Source organism: Manihot esculenta, chromosome 2, assembly GCF_001659605.2.
Source record: "Manihot esculenta cultivar AM560-2 chromosome 2, M.esculenta_v8, whole genome shotgun sequence".
Classification (NCBI taxonomy): Eukaryota; Viridiplantae; Streptophyta; class Magnoliopsida; order Malpighiales; family Euphorbiaceae; genus Manihot; species Manihot esculenta.
This window is the reverse complement of record NC_035162.2, coordinates 2,396,273-2,421,813: the sequence shown is the minus strand read 5'-3', so window position 1 is coordinate 2,421,813 and position 25,541 is coordinate 2,396,273. Positions and strand designations below refer to the sequence as shown.

At 32.5% G+C, this 25,541-nt stretch overlaps 1 protein-coding gene across 1 annotated transcript; it reads right to left on the bottom strand.

The window, feature by feature from the left end:
- Positions 1-14,015: 14,015 nt before the first annotated feature.
- Positions 14,016-18,947, bottom strand: LOC110609745 (hydroxymethylglutaryl-CoA synthase). Its single transcript, XM_021749526.2, has 12 exons — positions 18,643-18,947; positions 18,331-18,437; positions 18,106-18,238; positions 17,329-17,472; positions 16,947-17,105; positions 16,137-16,210; positions 15,962-16,037; positions 15,814-15,869; positions 15,617-15,704; positions 15,065-15,205; positions 14,765-14,914; positions 14,016-14,402 (listed from the first exon to the last, which is right to left on the bottom strand). Exons 1-12 carry the CDS (start codon positions 18,703-18,705, stop codon positions 14,199-14,201), a joined length of 1,395 nt encoding a protein of 464 aa, XP_021605218.1. The 5' UTR covers positions 18,706-18,947; the 3' UTR covers positions 14,016-14,198.
- Between the last annotated feature and the right edge of the window lie 6,594 nt (positions 18,948-25,541).

The following is a 25,541-nucleotide window of genomic DNA, read 5'->3' as shown; positions in this document are numbered from 1 at the left end:
AGACTAATTAATCTTAATATTGAATCGTGATTAACAACACCACATCCCACCAAAGTCATTGCTGTGGTCGTCTATTAATTGTCTTATTCATTTGTTAATTCTTCTCCGATTATCTGGCTGTCTATATGTTTCATGACACATTTCAATATTTGCATTTTTTTTTTTTTTTTTTTTGCAAACACAATATTTTCTAGTTTATAATTGATATATAGTGCAAAGAAACCTAGCTACTTACCGGTGATTCATTATTAATGTATATATTAACGGATGTAAGAAGTTTATAATTAATATTTTGATAATTAATTACTTTATTCTTCAAGAAATACCTTTGTCTAATAATAATTTAAAAGAAAAAGTTAAATTATTAGTTGACCCATTAACGAAAAGATGATAGGAAGTACGAAGCCGCAAGTCAAATTATTTATTATTTAATTTTTTTTGGGGGGGATTAGAAGTCTTGATTTGACCTTTATATATCCATCTAATGACAAAGTTAATTATTTTCTAAAACTTTATTTATTTATTTTCTTAATTGAATGCATTCACGGTTGACGTTGGCCAGCCTTGACATGTTCCATCTTAGAGAGATTGAATTCAAGCGATAAGTTCTATGATGAGTTTTGACTTAAAAATCATCACATAGTAATTGTATAGCAAATACGACACAGTATCATGCATTTGCATGGGAAGAGGGATGAGCTTATCTTTCAATTTTTCTATTCTTTGGCTTCAACATTATTCTCTTGGCTTTTCACTCTTCCCTTTTCTTTTAAATTCAATTCTATTACGTGAGAGAAAAAAATATTATAAGTAACGTAGAATAATAGAACTATTGTTATTTTATCTTTCTTAGATTTGATTTTACTTTAAAGTTAATTAATATGAAATTTTCATTTTCATTGCCAAAACTATATGCTATGTTAATTAAATATATTTTATTTATAAATCTGAACTAATTATGTTTGAAATTTGGAAGAAGAAAATCAGTGATCAATGAAGAATCATATCTGTAATTTTTAATTTTTATGAAGTAAACAAAATTCCGGAACTTGCCAAGGTAGATCCTGTTTTATTAATGTTTGGTCTGAACTCTTGTTTGTTTTTCTGAAACTCCAGTTTGATTAGAAGTCCCATTGAGCCCATTATAAGAATGTCCAATATCATAATTAAATCAATCCAAATTTCAGCCTAACCGGGTGTAATCAAGTTAAGTCTATACAACCAGACCTAAAGATCAAAGGCCTGAGAGACCCAAATTTACTTCAGCTGCCCACCCCATAGGTAGGCAGACGGATGGGTTAGGGATAATCAAAGCCCAGCGCCATCGTCCCAATCACCCCATACCTTTTTTTTTTCTCTCCACAATCACCCATTCATATTGATCGATTGCATGCAAAAGCAGCTCTTTTTTTTTTTAATGAAGTAAAAATTTACTATTTAATCTATATATAATAAAAAAATTTATTAATTCACTATTTTATTTTAAAAGACATATTAAAATATTTTTAATATTTTAAAAAATTTATTAATTAATTTATCTTTTAATTTTTAACAATTAGTTATTATAAATAAATTTAAAATGTTTTTAGAAGAGATTAAATAATAAATTTTTTAAAAGTATGAGGAATTAATAAATGAGTTTTTAAAATTATAAAGATTAAATAGTGAAATATTTAATAATTAAAATTTAAAGTAAAATTAATTAGTAGAATTTTTAAAATATTAATGATATTTTAATATATTTTTTAAAATTAAAATATCAACTAATAAGTTTTTTTAAATTATAAAAATTAAGAAGTAATTTTTTTAATTTAAAAAATAAATAAAACTCATAATTCAGAACCTCCGTTGAAATAAAAAATAAAATAAAATAATTTGAATCTTATATGATTACAAAAAAATAATTATATGTTGTCAGGATTATACATAGGCAATTTCACTTGATGCTCAAGAAGTGGCAATCTGCCCTTACTTTGATTCCCGCTCCTTCTTCCACGTTGCTGCTCCCTAAGTTTTGGAAGAGGCTTCCCTTCCACAAATTTCTTATGGAGAACACAAATTCTTTTGCTAGAAGAAGTAACCTCTTTGAGAGGAAAACTTTGTTGAGTCTCCTTACCCTATTTGCGGCTTTTACACTGAATCGACTGAGCATTTGTGTTGGAATTCAATCTGATTAGATGCAGCGGAATAAATGAAAAAATAATTTTTTTCTTCAGTGTAGATCACATTTAAATCTTTTTATTTTTTTTCAATAAAAAACAAAATTGATCTATTTAATTGGATTGTTATAAATTACAAACCTTCAAGTATCCGGTTTTTAACGATATTAATACAGAATAATAATAAAAAAAATTTAGAACAGTTATAAAAAATTGAGAAGAGAGATTTTGAGTTTTAACTCTTTACCTTTCTTATGAAATCTGGAGGCTCAAAAAATTTCTCACAACAGATATTTTTAGGGATGTCAGTCGGGCGGGTTTTCGCGGGTATCCGATCCGCCCAAACCCTATTAGGATGGATTTGGATTTTTACAAAACGGATTTGGGCGGGTTCGGATTTGAAAAATGCTACCCGTCTCGGATTCGGGTAGGGTTCGGGAATAGGTGCTCGGATACCCGTTACCCGAACCCGATTAGCTATATTAACAAAACTAAGTGAAGTAACCCTAATCCCTAATTCCTTTTTTCATTTTACTCTGCTTTCCTCTCTTCGTCGGCGCCTCTCTCCCTCGCTTCCCTTTCCATAGTTCTCAGTCACGCCTCTCCCCCACTTCACTGACGACTGCCGGCAGCCCAGTCGGCACCGGCGACGTCTCCTTTCTCTCCCCAGTCAGCTATATCTCCTTCTCTCTCTCCAGCGGCGACATCTCCGACTTCCCAGTTGGAGACAACTCTTCCCTCTCCCCGGTCGGCATCGGCGATATCTCCTTCTCTCTCTCCAGTCGGTGACATCTACTCTTTTCAATTGACGCTTCTCTCATCCACTTCACTGATGCTAGAGACAACCCTTCCCCTCCTCAATCGGCGTCGGCGACATCTCCTGGAACTCTCTTCAGGTTTACAATTAAATTTTTTGATAATCAAGATCTTTTGTGTGTATGTTCTTGAAAAATTTTTAGTTGCTATTAAAGATTTTTAGAATTTAGGAACTATTTATCTAATTATTTGGATACTGTTAAAAAATCTAATTATTTGCTATTTGATTAATGTAATACTGTTGATTTTTAGAATTTATGGAATTAATCTGATTATATGATTATAAATCATTATTTGCTGGTTCTTGTTATTGAACACACTGCTGGGTCTGCTGGGTTGTGCAACTGTTAGGTGTAGTTTATTTGTCAGTTTTTCTCATCGAATTGAATTAAAAAAATCGGGTTCGGGTATTGTGCGGGTATTGTTAAACGGGTTCGGGACGGATTCGGATAGTAAAAATAAAATATTAAACGGATTTGGGACGGGTTCGGATTTTGTAAATATAATCGGGTTCGGATTTGGATACCCTGAATTTCGCGGGTACCCTACCCGTTGCCATCCCTAGATATTTTATGCTTTCATAAAATACTTTTTTTATACTAAAACTTTAGAATTTCAGTATAACAGTATTTATTTATTTAACTAATTAAATAAATAAATTACAACTATAATTTAAAACTTTAATAAGTAAGTCATATAAATTTTAAACAGTTTTAGTTAAGTCCCTACTTAATTAATTAAATCAAAATTATAATTTTATTTCAATACCAATTTATATGCAATTAAGTCTTATTTGATTTAATTTCTCATTTTATTTTTTTCATAAAATTTTTTATCTGTGTGACCCATTAGATTTTAAATATATTGGTAACAAATATAATTAACTAATTAATTAATTTAAAAGTAAAAAATATTGTCTAACAACAGGTTAAAACTATTCAAATATTCAAAATGTTAAAAAGTTTTTTGATTTAACCTTTCAATGCATAGTTTAACTTAGCCTTTCAGTGCATGATTTATCAATATAATTAATATCCTTTTATCATAAATATTTGATTTAATATTTGATATATGAAACGTGTCTATAATGTTAAATCATATTGATTATCATTTAATAGCCATTGACCTATTAAATGAAATTTCAAATCTCATTTGCTAATTTTATTCAATTTTGCACAAGAATTTCATGATCAATGCTAGCAGATATATACAATTCCTAATTTAACTTAGGGTGATTAATTATATTTCAATCACATAAATACCTTCGTATAGAGCCTACTATATCCAATTCATCCCCAGATATTACTCATAAATCAAGCAACGTGTAAAATGAATCAAAATGTAAAAGTCCATATATAAGATTATTTATTGATTTCAAAATTAAAAAATCACTTACACAACCATCACTTGAATAATCCATAGACACAAGTTATTTTCTATATGCATTTCTCATACGAGTCAATTCAATACGCATTTATTCATCAAATAAACACCTACATATTAGCTCTAAATATATCACATATCTCAATCTATGAGATCAGTTTTTTCTTCTAAAAAAAAAGCATGATATGTATTAATCTCAACCGCTCTAATTGTTGTCCAATTATGATAAAAATATTAACCAGAAATATTTGAAGACATTACTTACATGCAATAGAATTCTCATAATTATAACCACATTATTATTTTTTTTGCACAATAACATGTACAGTCTCATAAACTTTATATTTATTCGAGATTCGATTAAATACTAAAAATAAATAATTATCTTTATAAAATTATATTTAAATATTTAAAATATACGAATAATAATATCTCACTATAAGCGATAGATTGATCGTAAAGTATATTGTTAACAATATATTCTTTTTGTGTTAGGATGCTAAAGTTACTTGGTTTGGCTCTATGTTGGTTTCCCTCCAAATGATTTAAATCTTTTGATGAATGTTGGCAAACTTTTGAGGAGGATTGGAATCTTTTGGATAATAATCACTTAAGCTTACCTAGCTATGTATGTTGGTATATATATAGAGAGAGAGTTGGGTTCTAAAATAAATTAGGGAAAAAGTTTATAAAATTATTTCAAGGGAAACTCTTAAATTTATAAATTTGTGTAAGTAGTATATCCGATATGTTTTATTTTTATTTTATTTTCATATTTAATAATATTATTAATTAATATGTCCATAATAAATAAAATTTATTATTTTTATTATTATAATTTATATATAATTTTTTAGTTTATTATTATTATTAATATGTGACTTTTTAATTTTCTATTATTACTATTGATGTGGGACTTTTTAATTTCCTACAACTTTTTTAATATAATATATTTACTATAATAAAATAAAAATTTTAACATATATATTTTATTTTTATTTTTAATAATAAATAAAATTAAAAATTATAATCAATATTAATTAATTGATATTACATATTTTTATTTTTTATGTAAATAATAATAAATATATGAGAGATTAGTAAGTACACAATTAATCTAATATAATTATATTATATAATGTAAATTTATAATTTTTAATATATTTTAAATTTTATTTTTATATAAAATAATCATTCATATATATGTTAAATATAATTTATTACTTTTATCATTATTATTAATGTATAATGTTTTGATTTTTAATTTTTTTTAACTTTTTGATATAATAAATACAATTTATTATATTAATAGTTACTAATCATTTAATTTTCTACTATTTAATATAATATATTATTGATATGGTAATAAAAATTTTATTGTATTTTATTATTAAAAAATTATTATATTTTTTATTTTAATAATAATATAATATTAAAAATATATTTATAAAAATTAAGTAACTACTGTTTAAATAATAAAAATAAATTATTGTAAAAAAATATATATATAAAAATCTATAATAAAATATTATGTAACAAATTTTTACTATATTGCAAAAGTGTTAGATTTGATAATTTTTTTAAATCATATCTAATACAATTTAATTAACAAATATTATATATTTTTATTCTTTTTAATATGAATAATTATATAAAATAAATAAATATAATCGATTAAAATTATTATAAAAAACCATGAATTATGATAAAAGCATAAATAATTAAAGAATTAATAGAATTAATTGTATAAAATATTATCTGATGACCGCTGGATTTCCCTACCCCCATTCCTGGGCCTAAATTACGGCCACGACCCATGAAAGGAAGGCCCGCACGCCCTCTCAAAACAAGCCCAGATCATCAGACCCCTGAGGCCGGACTCCACCAGATTCTTCCTCATTAAGATCGGCCCAGCCCGTATAACCTCCCCACGGATTCCTTCTCCTCCTGGGTTCCGCGTCCAGCCCAGCTCTCGGCCCAGCCCAGGATCCAGAACGAGACTCGTCATACAGCCTGGCAGATCCGCTCGAACGTACGCACGGAGGAGAATCAGAGGCCGTTACGCATGGAGCAGGCGCCTGATATCCTCGTACGCCCATATCTGTATGGCAGAGACGCGTGGCCCAATCATAGGAGAGCCGTTGTACGTCACCAGCAAGCTGACAGAAAGGATAAAAGGGATACCCCTCTAGAGAGATAGACCAAGCTTTATTCTTCAATACCAAAACCCTTGTAAAACCCTATTGGATCTCAGATCATCAATTGGCGCCGTCTGTGGGAAAACGACGGAGATCTTTTCATCACCGGAGTTTTCACTCTTAACAAAATCCACTGAGATCCACGATGGCTAATCACCAAGAAAGTAACCTTAACGTCCCAAATGACCTAAGCTCTGCCCAAGAGGGGCAACAATTCTCCTTTTCTAGTCCTACGACATTAAACAACCAAACGCCTGTTCCTCTTAATCCCTCGCCAAGTTTGGCAGGGAATACTCCTACTGTTACCCTCTGTCTAACTAGGATCTTCAAAACATGGCTTTCCAGTTACAAAATATCGCCCACTGGTTGGGGCAGATAATGCAACATAGAGGCCTCAGCACTCCAGTAAATACACTTCCGGTTGTAGAGGAACCTCAGACCAATGACCCCCGATCTGCACCTGACCGTCTTCAAACCAGTAGCCGCGATACTGAAGAAAGAGGGAGAAAAGCCGGGGAAGAGGAAGGACCGGAGGCCCGAATCCATGCGAAGAGGGCGAGAGAGATGATAGAAAATGAGGAGGTGGATAACTATTCCGCCGAAATAACCGGGTGGACGGGAACTGAAGCAGAGGAGGAGGAGTACCACCTGGAGAAAAAACCCAGCCTAGAAGACGAGAAGGTGGACCAAAAGTTGAAGAAATTGAGAGAACAGCTCCTAGCCGAGCTAGGTAAGAAAGACCAAATCCAAACCTCTTTGCCTAGTTCTTCCCCTTTCTCAAAGTGGGTGCAGCAAGTGACTGTCCCTAAGAAGTTTATGATGCCATCAATGGCGGCTTATGATGGAACTGGTAACCCGAGGGAGCACGTCATGAACTATAAGACCTTCATGGAGTTGCAAACTCTGTCAGATGCCTTAATATGTAAAGTATTTCCAACGACGCTCTCGGGACCAGCGCGGGCGTGGTTCAACAGCCTTGAGGCCGGAAGTATAAGAAGTTCGGAGACCTAGCCATTCTACGATCGGAGTGTCGTTGTCAGGAGAAGATCCTTTGGAAACCCTGGGCTTCTTCTGGGCAGGAAGAGGGGCAGATGTTCCATGAGGCGCTGGACGCTTGTCCCCAGTTTTCCCTACGGAGTCTCCAGACTCAGACCTGACCCCCACAGGGGCAGGGGCATCTTTGGCAGGCGCCTCCAAGACGTCATCCTCCACAAGGACGATCTCTTTTCCCTTCCCAGGGGCCTCCTCATCCTCGGTAATGGGGGACTTAAGTTTTCCCCCTGACACCTCTTCAGAAGAACGAGCAAGACCCAATTGTGCCTATTCAACGACCTCGGTCTGCTCCACAATGGCTAGAGAAACTTCTTTCACACCCTCTGAAGAATCTTGAGCAGACTTAGGCTCTTCAATAGGCTTAATAGTCAAGGCCGACTTGCCACGACTAGATGGCCGAGATGACTTAGAGCCTCGAGAGCTCAGCTTAGGATCTCGAGAGGAAGCCTTGGTAGGAGGTCGGCTAACTTTCTTGGAAGAAGCAACTTGAGCCACCTCTGCAGCGACCTCAGGCACAGAACGCCCAGCCCGAAGGGCATCAAAAATTGCATGCATATTATCCCGAGACAGGACTAAGTTCTTAGGATGCCTGATCTCCTCCATTTCAACGACAGAAGCTGCAAAAACACGAAACTATAAAGGATTAGCGCATTTTATAATATCATTTACAAAGAAGAAACGGAGTCACTGGACGAGGCACTATACCCGTGTCCCGGATATCCCTAAGATTAGACACAAACATACACTTCTCGACGTCATACTTCTTTTCAACAGAAGTCAGTCGAAGCAATCCCACCTGCTCAATAAGGCTCAACCGGGGCAGGTCATTGCAGCCCGGAGGAACATCCTCCCAACTTAGATCCACTTCCCATGATAAGGCGGATTCTAATTTCAGCTCCGCCACAAGGAAATTCTCAACCCATCCCTTTATGGAATCCTTGTAGCCCGTGAAAAGAGACAACCCACTACGGGGGGAAAAATAATAGAAATTCTGAACCGCCCTAACGAGACGGAAGAAAGTGACGAACAGACAGGCCGTGGGTGTGAAACCCCAGCTTCGGCAGATGGATTCGAAACAACTCATGAACAGAATAGAATTTGGGGATAACATCCGGGGGGTTACTCCGAAGTATCGAAAAACCTCGACAAAAAAAGGAGTAAAAGGGAAAGGTAGACCAAAATCCCTCTGTTTGAAAAAAAAGACTATACAACGCCCCCTTTGGGGATCCATCAAACCAGGGGGGAGGGTTTGGAAGAACTATCCTTTCATTTTGGAAAGGAGCTCGAATAAGATAAAGCGGAGTATCTAGATACCTCCGAGAAATATGTTTATTTATGGTAGAAGAAGTGATATGCGACCTAAGATTAGCGACATCCGGGAGCTTTGGACCCTCCATGGAAGAGCAAAGAAGCGTACCTGAAAACACAATAGGATGGAAAAAACAGAAGTTGCAGGAAAACAAAGAGCAGAAGAAAGCGAGTTTCTTCAGAAGACAGGGAGAGTTCGAAGTGAAAGGCAATAATGAGATGAAACGTTGTTCTGAGCAGTTTTGTCTTAGAGCGGAGCGATCATTAATTGCTCTCGAAGTTTACCCTCTCAACGGTTAGATAATAACCGGCGAGAAGGTAAAGGGGCAAGGAGATGACCGCTGGGCTTCTCCACCCCTACAAAGGGCCAGGCCCACGACAATAGCCCATCAGCCGAAGGCCCACACGCTATCCGCATAAAACAAACTCAAGTTGTCAAAACCTTGAAACCGAGCTCCAGTCGAATCTCTCCCTCAGGACGACCTGACACGCAAAATGCACATCATCACCGCTCAGGCAGTAAAAACTAAGGAAAAAGAGTAAGTCATAGAAAGACCCAAGGAGACAAACAGGGGGAAGCATGATAAAGGTCAGACCAGCCTATCACCTAAGAAGGATCATCATTAAGCAAAGGTCAGGAGCCCAGAACGAAGCGATGAAGACGCCTCAGAATCCTACAAAGTTATGGGTCAGAAGCTCAACCCATTGATTAAAAGCAAAGCTCACAGGTCGGATAGTCCAGCTCGGAAAAAGTAAAATTGAAAGCTAAGGGAACTTAGAGCTCAGATCATTGAACACAGACAGAGCTCACAGGTCGGATAGTCCAGCTCGAAAAAAGAAAATTGAAAGTTATGGATCAGAAGCTCAACCCTTTGATTAAAAGCAGAGCTCGCAGGTCGGATTAGTCTCGCTTGGATAAAGTAAACCGAAAGCGAGCTCACAGGTCAGTCGGTACAGCTCGGAAAGAGTAAACTGAAAACTCAGACTGGCCAAATGGATTCCAGGTCGGATCAATTAAAAAGCAAGAAGGAAAAAACAATATCGTAGACTTCTCAGAGAAAACCACGAAGAAAACAGTCTCAACATCTCATTCATAATAAAGAACAGTTCGGATATGAACGAAAAAATGAAATTTTCATTACAGCACGTTATAAATACCCACATTACAGAACAAAAAGCTATCCTTAGAGGATTTACATGACCAAATACACCGTCTACGTTTACATCACTATCACCTACCACACTATCCTAGTTTTCGATACAGAGGAACTCTCGGATACGGAAAATGAGCTCTGTAGGTCGGCCGAGCCCCGCTTCGTTATTATAGGGGAACTGAATAAGTTGATTCCCATAAGCATTTCTCACTGTTCCCCTATAGGCAAACATTCGGTTGCCCAAATGTGATGCACGATACATACGAACAAGCTCAGATATTATATGTTGTTCGTATGTCACGCATGAAAAACATAAGTCTTCGAGTTACGGCTTCAAGAAGATCACAGAGCATATATTCGAAAGCGTCGACGGAAGCTTGACTGAGTGCAGCAGATCTCAGCCTCTCATAATACAGGTACTCCACACCAAAGGGGACAATAAATTGATCATTTTCGCCACCTCCATTTATATCAAAAGCAGACAACATGGACATCGGGAAATTTCCTTCTCGAAGGAAGGTAAAGTCAAAACAGACCCCCTAACAGCCCATAGCCTCTTTGGAGCTCGAACAACAACCAGAGGAGGAGGCCAGCCAGACGATCTGGGTAAAACAGTTTCAACGACCTGCCAAATGACTCCACCCATCAACCGCCCTACTAGGAGGACCTCAGAAGCAACCTTCAAACTACCTCGAGGTAATATCAGATTTTCAAGAGGTTTGGACTGACCCATCTTTATCTCAGGTACTGCAAAAAGTTCCAAACAGAGACAAGTCAGGATAATCTTTTGTCAAGATAATGAAAGCAAGATTAAAGCAAACCCCTGGGGCAACAAAGCAATGAAGCCCCAGGCTCACCTCAATCCGTTTAAAGAAGGCGTCAAATAGATCCTTTGCAGAAAAAACAGGAGAAGCTCGCTGGAAGAAGGAAACAGACAAAGGGCTGGAAGGAAAGACTCCCTTTCTCCGACAAAGGGCCTAGAAGTGAAGAGGAGTCAACACTGATATATACTCAAAATCTGAAGTCTTAGCGCAAAGTAACTCTAGACTCTAAGCCCACAATGTCAGGATCTTTAAAAGATATTCATGGAAAAGGAAAAAAGAAGCATGTCCAGGCGATAATGATAGGAAAGTAAAGAAGAGCAGGGTATCTGAGAGGTAAGGAAAGGCCAGAAAGGGAAAGAGGCGGATAGGATTCAAGAAATGAGAAATGACAAATGACAAAAAGATGAAAGGGAGTTATGAAGGCATCTACACGCGAACGGGCGTGGTCATAATGGTTCTTGATATTCACCCCCTCGGCAGTCAGAGCAATAACTGCCAAGAAGGTGAAGGGGCAATTGATGACCGCTGGATTTCCCTACCCCCATTCCTGGGCCTAGATTACGGCCACGGCCCATGAAAGGAAGGCCCGCACGCCCTCTCAAAACAAGCCCAGATCCCTGAGGCCGGACTCCACCAGATTCTTCCTCATTAAGATCGGCCCAGCCCGTATAACCTCCCCACGGATTCCTTCTCCTCCTGGGTTCCGCGTCCAGCCCAGCTCTCGACCCAGCCCAGGATCCAGAACGAGACTCGTCATACAGCCTGGCAGATCCGCTCGAATGTACGCACGGAGGAGAATCAGAGGCCGTTACGCATTGAGCAGGCGCCTGATATCCTCGTACGCCCATATCTGTATGGCAGAGACGCGTGGCCCAATCATAGGAGAGCCGTTGTACGTCACCAGCAAGCAGACAGAAAGGATAAAAGGGATACCCCTCTAGAGAGATAGACCAAATTTTATTCTTCAATATCAAAACCCTTGTAAAACCCTATTGGATCTCAGATCATCAGATATTAATAATATATGATAATAAATCTTAAAATTTTTAAGTTTTTTTAATATTATTAAATATTGATGTATGATTTTATATTTGATTAATATTTGAAATATTTAAATTTATTATTTTAAAATTAAAAATTATACATATTAATTAAATTTTTAATTTTTTTCATAATTATTTTCTTTATTTTATAATAAAAAATATTTTAATACTTGCAAAGCGTGCAGGTAAACGATGTTGGTTTTATGTTGTCCTGTTTATGTTATTGAGACTTGGACTAGCTCACTAGTTGGGCGCAGTGAAGTTCCCAGTCAAGTGGACCAGAGAGGACAGTTGGCTCGAGTCTCAAATCAATGGGTTTACAGAATGGTGTTAGGAAAGTAGTGTTTGTGGTCTAATAAATGGATTTCTTTGTCTGCCCACCTAACTTGTGGTGGTCCATATATTAGCTGGAAAGCAAAAGATCTTCACTTTTGCCATTATTTGATGATGTAAGCAGTAAGCAAATAGTGATGGCATTACTATTTAGAAGCTTTGGTGATAGGGATGTCAGTCGGGCGGGTTTTCGCGGGTATCCGATCCGTCCAAACCCTATTAAGACGGATTTGGATTTTTACAAAATGGATTTGGGCGGGTTCGGATTTGAAAAATACTACCCGTCTCGGATTCGGGTAGGGTTCGGGAATAGGTGCTCGGATACCCGTTACCCGAACCCAATTAGCTATATTAACAAAACTAAGTGAAGTAACCCTAATCCCTAATTCCTTTTTTCATTTACTCTGCTTTCCTCTCTTCGTCGGCGCTCTCTCTCCAGCGGCGACATCTCCGACTTCCCAGTTGGAGACAACTCTTCCCTCTCCCCGGTCGGCATCGGCGATATCTCCTTCTCTCTCTCCAGTCGGTGACATCTACTCTTTTCAATTGACGCTTCTCTCCTCCACTTCACTGATGCTAGAGACAACCCTTCCCCTCCTCAATCGGCGTCGGCGACATCTCCTGGAACTCTCTTCAGGTTTACAATTAAATTTTTTGATAATCAAGATCTTTTGTGTGTATGTTCTTGAAAAATTTTTAGTTGCTATTAAAGATTTTTAGAATTGAACACACTGCTGGGTCTGCTGGGTTGTGCAACTGTTAGGTGTAGTTTATTTGGCAGTTTTTCTCATCGAATTGAATTTAAAAAATCGGGTTCGGGTATTGTGCGGGTATTGTTAAACGGGTTCGGGACGGATTCGGATAGTAAAAATAAAATATTAAACGGATTTGGGACGGGTTCGGATTTTGTAAATATAATCGGGTTCAGATTTGGATACCCTGAATTTCGCGGGTACCCTACCCGTTGCCATCCCTATTTGGTGACATGCGAGATGGGGCTTTTTGACACTAAAACCAGTTTTTGACTCGGGACTCTGTGATAAGCAGAAATGTATCAAGTGCCCTGCATCAGTGTAATTGTTTACCCATTTTTTGTGTTAAGAAATGAAATACAATTTGTTTGCAAGTGGTGAATGCAGCTGATGTTTATGTTCTTGCTTTCTTTTTCCAAAAATAAATGATGCTGGGAATTACTTGTAGAAATTGCTTCAAAGCTAATTAGTAATTAGCATTATCGCATTGCATTTAACATTTGGATCTCTTGTTTCAGCTTGTTCAACTACTGGGCAGAGAATAAGAGTAGCAGGGAGGAACACAGCGGCACCTACTACCAAGAACATGGGCCACGTGAAGGAGGATGGATACGATCAAGTAACCCATGTTACTCTATGCCTCTCTTCTAAACTAAATGTAGATTACTGATCCAGTCAGAAGACACACGGGTTTCTAACACTTGAATAATCCATTTAGCAACATTATTCTCAATAAAAACACAGTTTAAATTATATTAAAAAAATTTAAATCTTAATTTAACACATTGTTTTAGTCATAAAAACTTTTAACTCGATTTTTTCAAAACTGCAGCTAAAAAGCTACTTATCAAGAAAACGGTTTCAAACAAATTTTTCGCCTCCCAGTTACAAGCCCGCAATCTCAAACAGAGGCTTGGTAATGGTGAAGAAAATACTATGGTACAAGTAACAAATAATAAAAGTACGATGAGCTGATTTCAGGCGAACAAAGCTAAAGAAACATGAGGAGGAATTTTATAAAGGGAAAAAAATACACTAGGAACACTTGCTGCTGAACAAACTATTTGCTTTAGAACACTAACTTCAAGGAAACACAAATGACTTAGGATTGAATATCTAAAAACATACGAGCTGATTTCCTGGCGACTGGCGTGTTATTATACTTCCATTTGCCATCAATGACCATTAGCAAGTGAGCCATTTTCAACTGCATTGCCAACAGCCTTCTGGGCATAGAATCTTCGGTACATGGCGTCAACTTCTGTGAGATAGTATGTTCCCGGCGCCAAGATGCTGCAATCCTTACTTGTCACAAAGTCTTTAGCCCCATATCGGTGCTCCATTAGCTTCAGGATATCTACAAACTTCTCAGGGGTGAACTGCATAAGATGAACGTCAATTAGCAGCATGCACTCAATGACACAGCTACTCCATAACTATATCAAGAATCAAACAAACCTCCCTCTGTGGGAGTACAACTATGTTGTCATTTTTTACCCCTCCATGGATTCCTTGAAAAGTTACAAGCTAACACACCAACATGATGTTTCCTCAAGTTATAATTCCATCAACACCACGAGGAATCATAAGAAATACCATTGGTTACTTCAAAACCAATTACAGGCTGTAAGCACTCTTATGTTGCCTTTTTTACCAGATACCAAAAAAATCATTCTCAAAGTGCACGTTTATCATTGAATGCATGACCTCTTAAGAAGAAATTAACAAATTAACAAATTACCTCATGTCTTGTCTTCAACTTTCCTGCAACATTCATCACAGCTGCAATGTTTGACAAGCTAAAGGGATGTTGGCCTTCATGTAGTCTCAATGAGAACATTGTGGCTGTCAAACCACTCCCATACGAGAATAGTATCACCCGCTTGCCTCCCTGCAAGTGATCATGAAATTATGTAAGCACTTCCAGCATAAAGGAAGCAAAGGATCATGCAAGTTATTTTTAACCATCAAAAAGATCAGGAGTACACATTTAATTCCTTAAGAGGTGATGTGAAATTATAATACAAAGTAAAACAATTACCAATTCAGGGTGTTTATTGTGAAGGAGAGATGCAAATGCTGCATACAGAGATGCAGTGTACATATTGCCAACTTGCTTTGGTACCAAAGTGGTAGGTTGCACCTTTGCATCGTAAAGGGGCTTGGCAGCTTGTTGGGACACCTGTAGATGAAAGACACGAAGTAATCAGTTGGCATGATGCTCCAATCTAGCTAACTAAATATTATAGGAATAGGACTAAATCCTCATGTTGCATTGGGACAAAAAATTAAAATCCTAGCATTTCTATTTTAGATGTGCAATGCTTATTTTATATATACAAAGCATTGCAATATCATCTCTTTCAACTTCTTTGTCTTTCCGTTCCTTTGTCAAATACTTCAATTTGGGCAAAATCTTCAAAAGACAGAACAGAACATTGTTTATGACTTTATAAAGACCCATGAATATGTAAGTTGAAACTTTTATCAACAACCAAAAACATAGGTTACAAAGCCTCTCTCACCCCTTCTGCATGTGGAGAAAGAGGGGATAACTTTAAAAAAAGGTAATAGTTAGGTGTTCTAAACAAACCTTTTCAAGATCTCGGTTTTGGTAGCTTTCATCCCCAGATAATGTTGAAAATGGAGCCAACTTTTCTTTAGCCGCCTCATCGATAGAGCTGAAAATAGGAGTAAAAACAGTTAATCACTGGACACTGGTACAACAAATAGTGAAATCCTCAAACCATCGTAATTAAAATTCTTTAATGGTGAAGGAAATGCAAGCACCTGGCATTCCTCACAAAATCATTGAACACCAATCGAGCAAAGCTTTTCTGTACAAGCTGCAGTAGGTTCAACTTGCAGGGTTAGAACAAAGCATGTTTAAGATTTCATCGATATGTAGAAAATTACAGTGTCAGAAAACAAGATTTACCTTATTGTAAGGAGAATGAAATACAAAATACTCAGCATCAGAAATAGAGAACTGTTTGCCCTCCAATTTCTCATACCTACAGAGACCAACATAGTAAGGCATCTGCACCACACTTCACTGCCAAACAAAACGTATTATATTACAGAAAATGCCTTCAGTACTTGTACATTCTTACTTGGCACAGAATTGTTTGTAGCAGGAATCCAGAGCCATGAGGTAGCATGTTTGAGAAAGCTTGCCATCCACAACCTACAATAGACAGTCGTTACCACATGCAAAAGAAAGTGAATATAAATGAATATAAGCAACCTCCAAGAATCATAGCAAAATTTAAACAAGCATGGATTATTTCTCCCTTTCTATCAGATTCAAGTAGGAGTCAAAGGTTTTAAGAGCTAAGAACTTCTCAACTAGTTGTGTTGGTTCAGCTTAGCAGGTTCCTGATAAGGAGATCTGGATACCATCCAAAGCATCAGGTGTTTTCTACAATTATGATTTTTGGGAATATAAAATGGCTTGTCAAATTTTCTGAACTCATATAATTGGTTGGTAGCTTGAAACTAATAACATATAAGTTGTTACTAGCTATTTTTGCAATTTACAGGTGATGCACCCAAATTGATAAAACAGAACTACATGCAACACAGTCAAGAGGAAAGCTCCAAAGAATGAAAATGAGTCCATCACATGGAAACCCTTCTCTATCATGTTTCATGTTCTTAATTTACAATTTCAGTGACTTCTACTTTAGGCACCTGATGCCTGGGGACTACTGAGGACTTATGTTCACAAAGTAGCTAATCCTATCTATACAACAAAACAGAAACTGGTAGGTTCTAACAGCACGCGAGCAAAATAATAATAAAAATAAATTCCTACTTAAAATGCCAAGAAAAAAAGGCTTTTGCAAAGATGACAACACTGAGGAGAACAACATTAGTAGTTGCAGAAAAATAAATATGCAGAGGGAACTGGTATAGATTACTGGATATTCACTAGCCAAGTTAGGCTTGTAAAAATCATAAGCATGAGACATGTGGCTCCCCCTAAATTTGCTTTCGAAAGCAATAGGTGCATCTGGACCTATCAATATGGCAATTGCTGCAGCTCCTCCAGTTGGTCGGGCTGGACCCTCTGCATAGACCTGATTAAAAGAAAAAGTCTCCCTGTAAGAAAAAAAGGAGCATTGCACCCTCTGAATCTATGCAGTACATACTTGCATGAATATCCTTCTGTTGTATAATATATTAAATTCAACCACTAATATGAAAAATACAAATGCATCCCAAATTTACAGATATTTTGCTGCTATTGTGTTTAAATGAGTAACCATAGAATTCTGCAGTAGTTAAAGGATATGATCATACCGCACTGTCAGTACACACTGCAAGTCCATAGCGTCCATCCCATGAACTACTCTCAACCCAATTGACACAGTTGAATAAAGCTGCAGTCCCCCCATAACATGCATTAGTCGAGTCAACGCCTTCAATGTCAGTGTTTCCTTCTTTCTGCTTGTTTTACAAGAGAGAAAATGAGTGTATTGCAGACATTTGAAGGATGAAGAGGAAAACAAATACACATTGAGAAACTGAATAACACAATCCCTTTGAGGAAAGAACTTCACAGAAGAGCAATTCTAAACAAACCCAGAAGTAATCTCAAATGGTTGAATATTGAATTAAATAAGAAGAAAACAAGACAGGCATGTGATCAGGAACGAAGGTCCAAGTACCAAAAAAACAAACATCCAAGTTAAGTATATGCCCTTATTCTTAGTCCATTGGCATCCTTTTTCCCTCAAAAATTACACATTTCAACAGGTAAGGTACAGGTTTTTGTAAAACTCATCATAATTTTGGTAAGGTTAACCAGGAACAGGAAGTTTCTGCAACAGTTCAGTCCAGTCCAGTCCATCCCATTAAAGAAATGGAATACAACCAGGAACCAAAGAATTCAGAAGAGATGCCAAAGTTATACCAGCATCACTCCACAGAAAGAATGTTCAGTTTACATGTCTCAGGTTTTTAACTCCCTTTATTGAGGTTTTAAATCCATTTTTCAGCAAATGTTGAAGTCTGGTACTACCAGAAAACAAACAAGCAACTACCCAAATAAGAACAAATTCATTTAGGAAAACAAACCTCAAAAATTTGCATCAAGAAGGTCTTAATAGATTTGCTCTTGTCGATCACAGTTTCACTACCAACTTCCAGACGACCGATTTGTTTAGGATCGACATTATACTTCTCGAGAAGTGAAGTAACAACAGTCAAACTGAAATTCCCCAGAGCAGATAAAACCAAGAGTTAGTAATTTTCTTACAAGCCATAATCATACAAAAAGGAAGCATATATAGAACCATCAACCTCATTGAGATGACATCCTCCACCTCAGTACAAAATGCCATGCTATCCTGTCCAAGTCCAATGGTATATTTCCCTTTGCTAGCGCCATCATGAGCCTCCAGTGCTTCCTGTTTCAGGAAGACAGATAAAATCAACAAATCTTTAAATCGATGCAGTTGGAAATTATTAAAAGAAGAAAAATAAATCTATAGGTTAAAGAAAGAGAACTAATACGTATAAATAAAACCTTCCTTGCATTTCCTTCATTTTCTCAACAAACAAACTGAAAATCAAACCACTTCAAAAATCAATAACAAAAGAAAAAAAAATCACCTGCTGAACATAGGAAGGAGGGAAGTAGATGTCCATAGCGAGAATTCCCACATTCTTAGCCATTTTTCTTCGCCTCTGAATTCCTCCTCGAAACAGCAGCTAAAAGAAATCAAATAGAAAAAACAGAAGCGGCAATTCTCTTTATACAGAGATTTGAAAGTTCGAGAGAGAAAAGGAAATAGATTGAGAAGAGAAATAAACAGTGTATTAAGAGAGGGGCCCTTGAAAGCAGCGATTAGAGGAAGGGATTATGGAGGCTCAGAGGAAGGTTGTTGCGCTTATATAGAAAAAAATTTTCTCCTCCACTGCTCTCTTGGAGTGTTGCCTGTCAAAGACAGGCATCGTGAGCTCATGAGTTGTGACTAACGTGTATGTTTTAGATTTGGACATCAATTTTGCAGTTATTTACCATTTCTGCCATTCTCCGAGAGACGCTGAACAGTGGAATCTTCGGAATCCCCTTTTCTTGTTATTGGGTGCCGTCGCATGTCTTTTTCACTCATCCATCATTTTTCCTTCTATTTTATTTTAATTTAACTCTTTATTTTTACTTGTATATTTGACTTTTACTCTTTTTTTTTTTCTCTTTTCTTTTTTTAATAAATTACGTAAATTATCGTCTAATATGACTATTACATAATATCTTTTATCATATAGAGAATTATTAGTCCTATAATTTAATAAAATTTATTATTTAATTTCTATACTTTAAAATTTAATATTTATCTAACAAAGTGAAACTTTTTGCTATATTGTTAAAAAAATTACATTTTGTTTTTTAATATTCAGTAAAATATATATATTAGTCCGTCTATTTTTAAATTTAATTTTAAAATTTTTATTTATATTTTTAATTACAAATAATCTCTCTTCATATATAATTTTATTCTTAAATATTCTAATTATTAATAACTCCTTAAATTTATAAATTAATATATATATTTATTAAATTTTAATATTTTATATGTAAAAAATAATAAATTTATTTTTTATGCTAAGTAAATAAAAAAATAAATCATGAGAGGGAAAAAGTTTTAAAGAAAAAAATTCTTTAGATCTGAATTTGGATGCATAATATATTAAAATTATTAATTTAATTTTTATTTTGCTATTTTATTGAGAAATATAAGTTTTATAAAAAATATGAGTACTTATTCTTAAATAATTATAAGATTTTAAAGTCAATCTCTACAAACACATAAATGCAAACTAAACTATTGTATTAATAAAATAAAATTTTATAATTAAATTTTAAAATATATGAAGAAAAGTGCTGGTGTAATGAAATATTTTAAATTTAAAAATAATCTAAACTGATATAAATAAAAAGATTTACTATAATTAATTTAAATTATTTAATCATTTTAAATTACAAATTATATATCTTTAATTTAATTGATTGCTTGTCGATACAGTTTTAGATACCGTTTTAGTTATGAATTATATATTTATAATTTAATTGATTGCTTGCGGATGTAGGGCTTTAGGTAAATCTCACATCTCAAACAGCTGAGCTCTTAAATTGTGTTATTTAATAATAATTTTTTATAGAGTTTTGGTTTATAATTGGGAAGATGAGTTTTGATAAATAATTAAAATTTATAATATTTGGCTTTTTTTTAATGAGTTTAACATTATTTTATTATATTTTTATCACTGTGATTTTATATTTTAATGTTTTGTTTTATTATATAAAATATTATTGATTCAGTAAGTTTTTATTTAAAAAATAAATTAATTTAATTAATTATTTTATTTTAATTAGAATATTTTTTTTAATGAAAACTCTTATTTATTGTTCGTATAATTTATTGTGTAATTTACTAATTGTGTGTTACTCATTTAATTTCAGTTTTTTCCAAATTACCCCACCAATCGCTTGTAATGTTATAATAAATTAACTAACTTGTTCTTTAATAAAAAGTTAAAAAATGATTATATAATTTAATTTTATAACCTTATAAAAAAAATTTAAGTTTATAAAGTATAATAATGTTTTAATTGACTAGTTTATAAAAGTAAATAATTACATTTTAATTAAAAAAATAAATGAAATATTAGAAAAAAATTAAACGTTTATATTAATTTATATGTTTAGACAAAACTTTAAGCCTTTGGTAATAAAATTATTTTTTTTTTGAAATCAAAGTTTTCCAAGTTAAAACATTTTCCAAACTAAATTGAAAAGGTTATGTACATGACAGTATAACCTCTAAAATTTTACTTATCAATAAAATGGTTTTAAAATGATATATTTTTATTTTAATCATATTACTCGTCCTTTTTAAAATTTATTATAATATTTTTTTCTGTTTATATAGAATCATATATATTATAACTTAAAATTATTAAATAATTTTAATTAATTTTTTTAATTCGTGTAAAAAATAAATTTATAAATTACTTAGTTCAATCTTTACTATTGACATTTAAATTATTTGGGAGTTATTTAAATTGTACAGAATTATTGGGTTCATGAAAAAAGAATTATTAGAGTAATGAAATGGAGACGTTCAAAACGCTCGGAATGATCGCGAATTATAAAAAAAAAAAACAGAATGACAAATACTGTGTGTGATTGGCCAGCAATGGACGCATAACAGTTTATACATCTTCGTCATTTTATGGTTTGTTTTGCTAGAAAGTAGCGAGTTGCCAGCAAACAGCAATGGCTGGGAAAAGTCTGCCAGCATACTTATTGTTTGCTAAAAAGTGGCCCTTGCCAGCGATGGACACTAAACTCTTCATTTGCACATCCTACCCAACTGTCCCCTTATTTGGATTCATCTCTCCAACAAAAATTATAATTTTAGAAAAATAAAATTGTACCATGGTCAAATAAATTTTCATAATTTTTAATTAATACTTTTGAATTTTTAATAATTAAACATTTTTTATACTTAAGATTTTTTTTTTCAAATGTAGAGCTTTCTTAAAAGTTTTTATTACCAAAATTTAAAAGTTATAAGCTTATAAATTTTAAAATTTTATGACAAATTAAAAAATAGAAAACTAAAATTTATGAAAAAATTTATTATTAAATCTATGTGTGTGTATATATATATATATATATCAACTCACTAATTTAATAAATTACAATTTTTAACTCTAAAAATAGTTTACTATTTAAATATAGATGAAATGATTGAAAATATGAAAATATACATATAGATTTAATTTTAATGTAATATTTACTCAACTGTATTTTAAAAAAATATTTATTTCCAAAATTTATTTAATAATTATTTTAAATATAGTGCCCTGTTTGGCATAGTCACGATGAATAATGTTTCAAAAATTATTTACTATATTGAAAAATTTATTAATGGGACTATCAGTAGTAAAATTACATGCTAATTAATTTCTCTAGTATTTTAATTTTTAAAAAATATTTAATAATTAACCGTTAAAATTAATAAAATTATTAATTAATATATTTTTTAAAATTAAAATATTAATTAATAAGTTTTTTATATTAAATAATTAGATAATAATTTTCTCCAAATAAATTGGAGGGACATTAAAGACATAATCCATCAATAATATCCCAACCAATACTTGTCTCATATCAGTAGTCCGCATTAATGGCTCGAATGGATACTCTTTGAGCCGTTCCATCGACACATTGTTTGTTGGATGGGTCAAAAGTATGCTTTCTTTGTCCATGAATTACTGAAAAAATTACAATATATTTTAAGAAAAATCGTCAATACATTCATATTCCAGTTTTCGTCTTTTTATAAAAAATAATTAATTCAATTTATTTTTAATATTAATTAATGACCTTAATAGTATAAATATTAAAATTATAATACATATAATTAAAATCACAATAACTAAATAATATACATTTATTTAATATAAAAATTAAAAATTTTGATTTTATAAAATATAATAATATTTTACTTTGAGAAATTTTCAAGATAGGAATCGAATTAGTTAGTTTTTTAAAAATTCAATGATGTGATAAGAGATATTTTTATAAAATTATTTAAAGTTATTTAAATTTGAATTTTTTTTATTCTTTCACACTTATATAACATTTTTATCATTTATTTTTAAAAAAAGAATACAAATGTTTGTAAATATATTTAGCATTTAATGCATTTACAATACCTTTTTTATATACACCTAACTAATTTTAGTTATAAAAAGGCATTTATTTAAAATTAATCAATAATTAAACGATGACGTGAACTTGAAATTACAATTATTTATATGCTTACTGTAGTCTTACTATATTAAATATGAGTATCTTAAGAAAATAATTTATATGAATAAAATCCAAGTCATCCAGTTGGATTGTTGATTTTGGGCTCATTGTCGACCTAGCCAACTGTTGGGTTTGGTTTAATTTCTGTTCGGAATCATTAATCATATCTTATTCAAGTACTGAATTTGCACCGGTTCAAATAAATTTCAAGGGCCTACCACTCACTCACTGCATAAAAAATTAATAATTCTTAATACTCAGATCCATTCTTTTTTTTTTTCTCACTCAAATATACCTACCAATAGAAAAAAGAAATCCAACAGTTTATTGTCAAAAAAAGTGAAAATACATTTAAAAATTTCGAATTTAAAATCTATTTATTTTTAAAAAATAATTTATATTTAAAATATATATTCTATAAAAAATAATTTATTTTTAATTGTAAAAACAACTCTAATATTAACGATTTAACACCACTTGGTGCCCTCATTCATAATATAATATTGATATATAATAAATATATACGAGTAACTGGTCAAACTAATTACAACTTTCACTTGTAAAATAATTTAAAGGATTTTTTTTCATTATATTATTATTATATAAAATAAATTGATAATTACTTCGACGCAAAAACAAAAGTCATCAGACTTGGTTGGTAAAACAAGCAGTTGCAAGTCCAATTGTCCAAACTCACAATAAATAATTATATAAAAACACGGGGAATAATCAAAGCATGCACTTGAATTCTTGATGGCTGTGATTTTTTCTTGCTTTCTTTATTTATTTTTCCTTTTGTTGAAAATGTTGGTCAAGTTTAGATCATGCTTCTTCATTCGCCACAAAATTAGCTGATATGATGCCTATTTCGGTTTTGTTTGTTGGATAAATTATTTGGGAAAAAAAAATGTATATATTTCCTCATTGCTCAAAAGCATATTTTTCTCTCATTGTCTATTTTTTGTATGATAATTTAAATTGTATTTAGTAATATTGAAACTCTAATAATAATTTTTTTATAGGAAATTTATTACATGTTAACATTTCTTCAAAATAAAACAAAGAGAAATGTGACTTTGGCTTGAGAAAAAAGGAGGAAGTGAAATGATGCTTAAAAGGTAAAATCAGAGATGCTTTTAAGAGTGACTAAACTTGAAGAATGAAGAGAAATAATTTCATCTTTCATAACAACTTAAAATTGGAAGTTTTTAAACTGAAATTCTTCAAGGAAATTATTTATATCTTTGAATTTACATTTTATGAAACAATCTTTTTATGTTCAAATGAAGTAGGAGAAATTCCACTATATTGATAGTGCTTTTATAGCCAAAAAAAAAAAAAAAAAAAGGATTGAATTTTTTTTTAAAACGCTGACAAATTCCATCTTAACAAATTTTGCATTAATTAAAGTGAAAATTAATGGTTTTGGCTTTAATTTTTTTTTTTAACATATATAAAAAATAAAATAAATAAAAATTATTGAAACATAATAAAATAATAATTAATTATACATGTAATTCTAAAATTAAATAAAAAGAAAGTGTCATAAATTTAAAAACATAGATACAAAAAACAAAACAGAAACTTGTACTGTAGTAATAATTTTGCATTTGTTGTTGAGATTTTCTATACCAGATCCTATCGTCTGTAACAAACATTGTTAATTGTATTTTAATAATAATAATAATATAAGTAAATGGAGATTTGCCTAAATCTATTGCTTATTGCCACCTACCCTCTTAAAGCTTTCACATGGAGCTGCTCCTTTCTCACCAAACTCCAAAGTCAAGAAAATCGATTTTTTTTTAAAAAAAATATTCATAATTATTTAATAAAGTTGCATACGGTCAGTACTCGTATCTTTGCCCTTCAGAACCAAACATTGACAACGTGCAGTGCACCCATTGGATGCTTTCATATTACTGTCCCTTTTTTTATTTTTTAATTTCAGCCTTTTAACTTTAAGCTTATAGTTGAGTAAAATAGAAAATATTTTTTAATAAAAATAATTTATTTTTATTATTTAATTATAATATTAAAAAATAAAAAAATTTATAAATAGTGATGTTAGTAAGTTTATAATATATAATGTAAAATAAAAAGATGCAAACACATCAAATATTAAATTAAACTCGCACATTATATGTGATAGGGACCGGTAACTGTTACCCAATTCATTAAAGGTGTGTTTGGGGAGGGGGCATTTAATGGTTTGGATAACCGGTATTTATATTATATTTAAGTTTAATTCCCTAACCATAGAAAGTTTAGGTGGTTGTATTTATTTTGTTTAGGTGTTCTGTTGGTATATAAAATGCACACTCATAGGATTGTATCTCTGCATTCTATTTATCCACAATTAATTTAAATTAAATTTTAATTAAAACCTTACATTTTAATTATTTAAAATTCTCAATTAAAATTTTTATTTAATTATATAATTTAAAAATTTTATATAATTAAGAGTTTAAAATGTTAATTAAATTTTAATTTTTATTAACTTGCTTATATAATAAAAATAATGATATATAGCATATGTATAAGTTAATTTAAATATAATTAAAATTAATTTAAAAAATTATTATAATTATTAATAAATTTTAAAAAATTAAATTTTTTATTAAAAATTAAAAATTTAAATTATAAATATAAAAATTAATTTTTGTATTTTTATCAATTGACCTAA